Source organism: Halichoerus grypus, chromosome 10 (genome assembly GCF_964656455.1).
Source record: "Halichoerus grypus chromosome 10, mHalGry1.hap1.1, whole genome shotgun sequence".
Classification (NCBI taxonomy): Eukaryota; Metazoa; Chordata; class Mammalia; order Carnivora; family Phocidae; genus Halichoerus; species Halichoerus grypus.
In genome coordinates this window covers 115,899,596-115,906,214 of record NC_135721.1, presented here as the reverse complement: position 1 = coordinate 115,906,214, position 6,619 = coordinate 115,899,596, and the positions used below count along the sequence as shown (strand labels likewise).

The window sequence follows — 6,619 nt, the reverse complement described above, 5'->3', positions numbered from 1 at the left end:
GAGGCAGAACTGGGTAAGCTCTGAGCTGCCAAAGCGGGAAGGAGCACAGAAGATGTGTGATGGCAATTCAGGAGTGCATATTTTCTGGTGAATGGGGGAAGGCTTCATGGAAGAGAGGGCACATGAGCTGGCACTTTTCAATAGGTAGGTTTTAGAGAGGGGAGCATTGGAATAGAGAGATCCTGGACGCCTAGAAGCCAGTTACCAGGTAATTATAGTAGGACAGGTGGTGAGGACCTAGATAGTGAGGCAGTGGGGGACGGAGAAGAGGGAGGAATGTCAGAGATGACTGCTTCAGTGTGGACAAGTCAAAGGGAAGCCAAGTATTGTGAATTTGGGCAACTGGGGGGGATAGTAATGAATTCAGCTCTTTCTTAAAGGTCCCCCAAAGAGTGCCTGATGGTGCCTTGGTCATTTGAGATGGGGAGGTGGGGCCCTACGGGGTATCCTGGCCCAGGAGCACCACAGGAAGCTTGAAATGGCCAAGTTATGCTGCTGTACTCTGAAGATCAGCGAGATCTGGGAGCATCACCATGAAAAGACTGGTCAGGCACCTGGACACCCCAGCCCAGTTTCATCTTTCATTCATCACACATTCGCTGAGCTTCTACTCTGTGCCCGGTCATGCTGGGAAACCAATCTGGTGACCTTAGAGTGAGAACAGATCTCCATTAAGCAGGCTCAAAGGATCTCAGGTTAAGAGGGAAGCTTTCTTGATTACTCCTTCTACGCTGCTTCTTACGGTGTGACAAGTGTTAAGGGCAACAGGTACAAGAAAGGGTAGTTGGTTCTGTCTGGGGATGAGGGCAGGCTTCCCAGAGGAGGTGAATTTTCAGCTGAAGCTCTCAGGATGGGCAGGCTTCTTCCGGTTGTGGGAGTTGATGTTTCAGGTGAAGGGAACAGCTTTCCCTCTGAGTTCTGCTGAAATTCAGACTTCTTCCAGAGCTACCAGAAAAACATCCAGTGGGAAATCATTTCTCCAGCCTCCTGCAGGGGCCGCTGCTGCCCCAGGCTGAGGCTGCCACCTCCGGACTCAGCCGGTCCTTCCCAACAAAACTCGGGAGTCTGTCTTTGCTGGGGTAGTAGTGAGGTAGACCCTGGACCTGCCTCCATTGAAGGCGTGGGCTCGGGGGTGGCAGTGCCCCCTGAAGCCTGAAGAAATCATCTGAGCTCCGTCAGTGGCACTTGGGGGGAGGGGTGTAGTGGGTACAGATATTTTTCTGCCTCTGGGTCACCACAAGTTTATTAAAATAAAAGCAACTGTGGGTAAATGCTGCCATCTGTTCTGCCACCCCCCCAACAACAAATCAGGCCCCAGACTAGACGCAGGAGTTGAAACTGCTTTAAAACACCCCAAGGACTTAACTGAAAACCCACACTCCCCATGCTTCTGGGGCTTAAGATCTTGAGCTCATTCCTCAGTATCTCTCCTCAGGAAGGTGGGGTGGGCTGCCCCTGGAGGTGGAGGTGAAGACCCCTAGTCTGCTCCACGGACTGAGAGGCCCCCTAAGCCCAGAGCCCTGCCGCGGGGCTCTGTGCCAAGAGCCCCCGTGAGCCATGGCCTCGAAAGGGCAGTGGCGATTTTTTTCACATAAATATATCGCACTTAAATGAGTTTAGACAGCATGACATCAGAGAGTAATTAAGTTAGTTTGGGTTGGAATTCCGTTTCCAATTCCTGAGTTCAGGTTTGTAAAAGATTTTTCTGAGCACCTGCAGGCGTGTGTGTGTGTGTGTGTGTGTGTGTGTGTGAAGTATTTTCACTGGAAAGGATTCAAAACTTAAAAAAAAAAAAAACTGGAGCATACAGGCAGCATTACGCCATTCTTCCTTCTTGGAAAAATCCCTCAGCCTTATACAAGCCTCCTTCAAGCCCTCAGTCAGTTGTGCAGGAGAAAGGGGGCGGTCGGCTTTCTCCTTTCAAGAACGAGTTATTTTCAGCTGCTGACTAGAGACGGTGCACGTCTGGATACGAGAACATTTCCACTATGGGACTGGATACAAACACACACCCGGCAGACTTAAAGAGTCTCAGACTGAGGAGAAAGCCTTTCCTTCTGCTGCTCCCGCTGCTGCCGCTGCTTTTGAGGGTCCACTCGGTTCATGGTTTTTCCTGCCAAACCAGAGGCACCTTCGCTGCTGCCGCCCTTCTCTCTGGTGTCATTCAGCGGCTGGCCAGAGGATGAGACTCCCCAAACTCCTCACTTTCTTGCTTTGGCACCTGGCTTGGCTGGACCTGGAATTCATCTGCACTGTGTTGGGTGCCCCTGACTTGGGCCAGAGACCCCAGGGGGCCAGGCCAGGCTTGGCCAAAGCAGAAGCCAAGGAGAGGCCCCCTCTGGCCCGGAGCATCTTTAGGCCGGGGGGTCACAGCTATGGTGGGGGGGCCGCCAGTGCCAGGGCAAAGGGGGGCACCGGGCAGACAGGAGGCCTGACACAGCCCAAGAAGGATGAACCCAAAAAGCTGCCCCCCAGATCGGGTGGCCCTGAACCCAAGCCAGGACACCCTTCCCAGACAAGGCAGGCGGCAACGCGGACGGTGACCCCAAAAGGACAGCTTCCCGGGGGTAAGGCACCTCCAAAGGCAGGATCTGTCCCCAGCCCCTTCCTGCTGAAGAAGGCCAGGGAGACTGGACCCCCTCAAGAGCCCAAGGAGCCGTTCCGCCCGCCCCCCATCACGCCCCACGAGTACATGCTCTCGCTGTACAGGACGCTGTCCGATGCTGACAGAAAGGGAGGCAACAGCAGCGTGAAGTTGGAGGCTGGCCTGGCCAACACCATCACCAGCTTTATTGACAAAGGGCAAGGTGAGGGGGTGGGGTGGCAGGGGCACGGCTGAGAGGGAGGGGCGTCTGCATGTGCGGAGGGGCCTTTCAGAGCCCCGACACTGCACCGGTGGGAGGTAGTGTGTGCATCGGCCTGGGGTGGTATCTGGGACTTACCTCCCACGTTCCCGGTCCCGGGCTGCTGGTGCGCCAGAGCCAATTCTTGCAAGGTGCAGAGGGGGTTACTGAGCCCGGAGAGGAGACAAGACCTGCCAGTTGGTGGCAGAGTTGGGGACCATACTTTAAGACTCTTACCAGGCCATGCTCTGTTCTGAGGTGGGTTGGCCAGACTTTCCAGGCTCCAGAGGTTTGTAGGTTTTCTCAGATGGCAGAGAGAGAAATTAATCGCTAGATTCCCGTGGTTCTGCAAATTTGCCTTCAGGCTAGGGCCAGAGGAGGCAGGATGGGTGAAGACAGTAAATGGGGCGTCTTGGAGTCGCGGGATGACATTTAAAAGTATGGTGTGGGGGTGGGGGGCTGGGGGGTGGCAGACTTAGCAGCAGCAGGGCAGAAATCCTCAGACAAGGGGACTAATTCACAATGTGATCTTAAGAGAGTCCCTTTTCCCTGTGGGGTCTCGGTTTCCCCATCTGCACAACTCTATGGGGGTTGGGCCGGGCGATTTCTGAGAGTCCTTCAAAAATGAACACTTTATATCTTGTCCTAAACACAGATCATTTTTATTGTCAACCCGGGAGAGAGGGTAGCCATTCCCCTCACCTCACCCTATGCTCACCTAGCGCTACTGTTTTGACTTTTCCCTCCCCACCTGCTGTGTGATCTCAGCAAGTCCCTTCTCCTCTCAGGGCCTCAGTTTCTCTGTAAGTGTGAAGAGGGAGATGGATTACTCATTGCCAGGGTTGCCCGCAGCTCTTATGCTCTGGTTCCGTGAGGCTTGGGACTTTGGCTGGCAGGGTGGGGGAGGGGGCGGAGATGGGGAGAGGCTCCTCATTAGAGCTGGCCCGTGGGGGAATGACACGGTGGGAGGAACCAGGAGGCGGCAGGTCTGGCTGGGGTGGGGGAGGTGGCCTGGCTGCCTGCCCAGCCAGGGAAAGCTGTGACCCCTTGGGGGCTCATAAAATAAGTCCTTGTGCCCCCCAGCTCTAAGGGAGCTTGCAGAGGGGGAGATGGGGAGTTTAAAGGCCTAATTAGTCACCTTCTAGAGCAACGTATGAATGCTTCCCAATGGCAAATTGGTATTTAAGAAGGAGGGTATGCTGATTTGGACACACTACAGAGTTTCTCACACACACACAGCCTTATATTTATACACACATGCTGAATCACACACACATGTACACATGTGAACACACACCTTCTTACATGTCCACACAGAATCGTCTTGCATGCACACGCACATATACATATCTTTCAAATATTCACACAAGCGCAATCATACACGCACGTCACTCATTATACTTTACCTTTCTTATTCACATATAAGCCCGTTATTCACATATACGCACGCACACACACACACGCTCATACACGCAGCAGGATAAGACATGTACACAACAAAATCATCAGACTAGGAAGCTGGGGAAATTGGATTGTAGCTTTATCGTTAACTATCTGTGTGAACTTGCACAAGTCACTTGCCCTCTCTGTGCCTCATCCGTAGAATGGGAACACCAAGATCTTCCTTAAGGTGGAGTGGGAGCAGCTCAGGATTGGGTATAAGATGTTCTACAGTAGGGTTCCAACTCTGCTTTTTCCTAGCTGGGTGATCTGGGGCAAGTCACCTAACTCCTCTGAGCCTCAGATTCCTCCTCTGGAAAAAATAGAGCTAATTATAAAACCCACTCCACCTATCTCTCCAATGAAGATATCATATAAGATAATAGCTGGGGAGGGATAGCAAGAGGCAGTTCTAAGGCTGATGCATCTCTGATATGCATTGTCATTGACACAAACACCTGGAATTGTTCAAATCACCACAGCCACATCTACGGAAAAACAACCCTACTTGGTCTGCTGTTTAGGAAGCTCCCTTATTTTGAAAAAGGCTCTCAGTGGTTTGGGTCTTGGCCTCTGTCAGAGTAGGGGAGAGGTTAAAGAAAGCTGTCTCCAGAGGGGAGAGAGCTGTAGCCCTCCCTGAGGCCCCGAGGTGGCTGGCTCTCTTGGTGAGGTTGCAGGGAATGACTTCTGGGTGTTCTCTCTAGATGACCGAGGTCCTGTGGTCAGAAAGCAGAGGTACGTGTTTGACATTAGTGCCCTGGAGAAGGATGGGCTGCTAGGGGCCGAACTGCGGATCTTGCGGAAGAAGCCCTCGGACACGGCCAAGCCAGTGGCCCCTGGCATCGGGCGGGCTGCCCAGCTGAAGCTGTCCAGCTGCCCCAGCGGCCGGCAGCCGGCAGCCTTGCTGGATGTGCGCTCCGTGCCAGGCCTGGACGGATCTGGCTGGGAGGTGTTCGACATCTGGAAGCTCTTCCGAAACTTTAAGAACTCGGCCCAGCTGTGCTTGGAGCTGGAGGCCTGGGAACGGGGCCGGGCCGTGGATCTCCGTGGCCTGGGCTTTGACCGGGCGGCCAGGCAGGTCCACGAGAAGGCCCTGTTCCTGGTATTTGGCCGCACCAAGAAACGGGACCTGTTCTTTAATGAGATTAAGGCTCGCTCGGGTCAAGATGATAAGACGGTGTACGAGTACCTGTTCAGCCAGCGGCGAAAAAGGCGGGCCCCACTGGCCACGCGCCAGGGCAAACGGCCCAGCAAGAACCCCAAGGCCCGTTGCAGTCGGAAGGCGCTGCATGTCAACTTCAAGGACATGGGCTGGGATGACTGGATCATCGCACCCCTTGAGTACGAGGCCTTCCACTGCGAGGGGCTATGTGAGTTCCCCTTGCGCTCCCACCTGGAGCCCACGAACCATGCAGTCATCCAGACCTTGATGAACTCCATGGACCCTGAGTCCACACCACCAACCTGCTGCGTGCCCACACGACTGAGTCCCATCAGCATCCTCTTCATTGACTCCGCCAACAACGTGGTCTATAAGCAGTATGAGGACATGGTCGTGGAGTCTTGTGGCTGCAGGTAGCAGCACTGGCCCTCTGTCTTCCTGGGTGGCACGTCCCAGGATGCTGGTCACAAGGGCCCGTCCCTGCACTCCCGAAATCAGAGAGATTGGGAGGCAGCACCCAGGAGCATCTACCCGGCCTGCGTGAAAGGGGTTTCCAACAGCCTTGCTCTTACTCTCTGAGTGGGACTGGGTTCAAGGTTCCTTTCTATCCACAAGTCCCCTTGTCTGAGGATTTCTGCCCTGCTGCTGCTCTGACTGGCAGAGACAGACCCAGGGAGACAGACTGAATGGGACTGAGACCCAGGAGACCTTGCTTTCCAATGAGACTCAGCCCTCAACCTCTCCTTACCTGGGCCTTTTTGGCTTCTGGACTCTCCAGGGAGGGCTCCCCTTGGGAGAGCCCACAGGTGCTGCCCTCTCCTTGAATCACCACTGTGCCTGGTGATTTCCTGCCCCTGGGGCAGATGAGATGCTGATTGGGCAGGGGTGGGCCGGAGGGGGTGAGGGCTTGGGCCGGGGTGAGGAGTGTGAGGCTGTTAGACTGTTAGATGAAAATGTACATTGATGAGATAAAAAGCAAAACTGTTACTAAAACTGTGGCAAATTTCTTGTTTACTCCAGGGGACCCAGTGACCCCTCAAAGAATGACTGGCCCAGGGAAGGGAGGTGGGTTGCCTGAAGCAAAATGGGAGAGTACAGGCTGAGGAGGGCCAATGCTACCTTTAACCCCATTCCCGTTCCTTCCAACGGCCTGCTGGTCTGGAGCTCCGTCTGC

General features: G+C 54.3%; 1 protein-coding gene across 1 annotated transcript; it reads left to right on the top strand.

Annotated features, from left to right (window-relative positions):
* Window positions 1–1,927: 1,927 nt before the first annotated feature.
* Window positions 1,928–6,366, top strand: GDF5 (growth differentiation factor 5). Its single transcript, XM_036084407.2, has 2 exons — window positions 1,928–2,807; window positions 4,988–6,366. Exons 1-2 carry the CDS (start codon window positions 2,183–2,185, stop codon window positions 5,860–5,862), a joined length of 1,500 nt encoding a protein of 499 aa, XP_035940300.1. The 5' UTR covers window positions 1,928–2,182; the 3' UTR covers window positions 5,863–6,366.
* Window positions 6,367–6,619: the final 253 nt, after the last annotated feature.

Bases quoted from the DNA above. Each gene is read 5' to 3' on its own strand.
- GDF5 (XM_036084407.2), top strand. From the start codon at position 2,183: ATGAGACTCCCCAAACTCCTCACTTTCTTGCTTTGGCACCTGGCTTGG. The intron at 2,808-4,987 runs GTGAGGGGGTGG...TGTTCTCTCTAG, and splicing joins CTTTATTGACAAAGGGCAAG to ATGACCGAGGTCCTGTGGTC.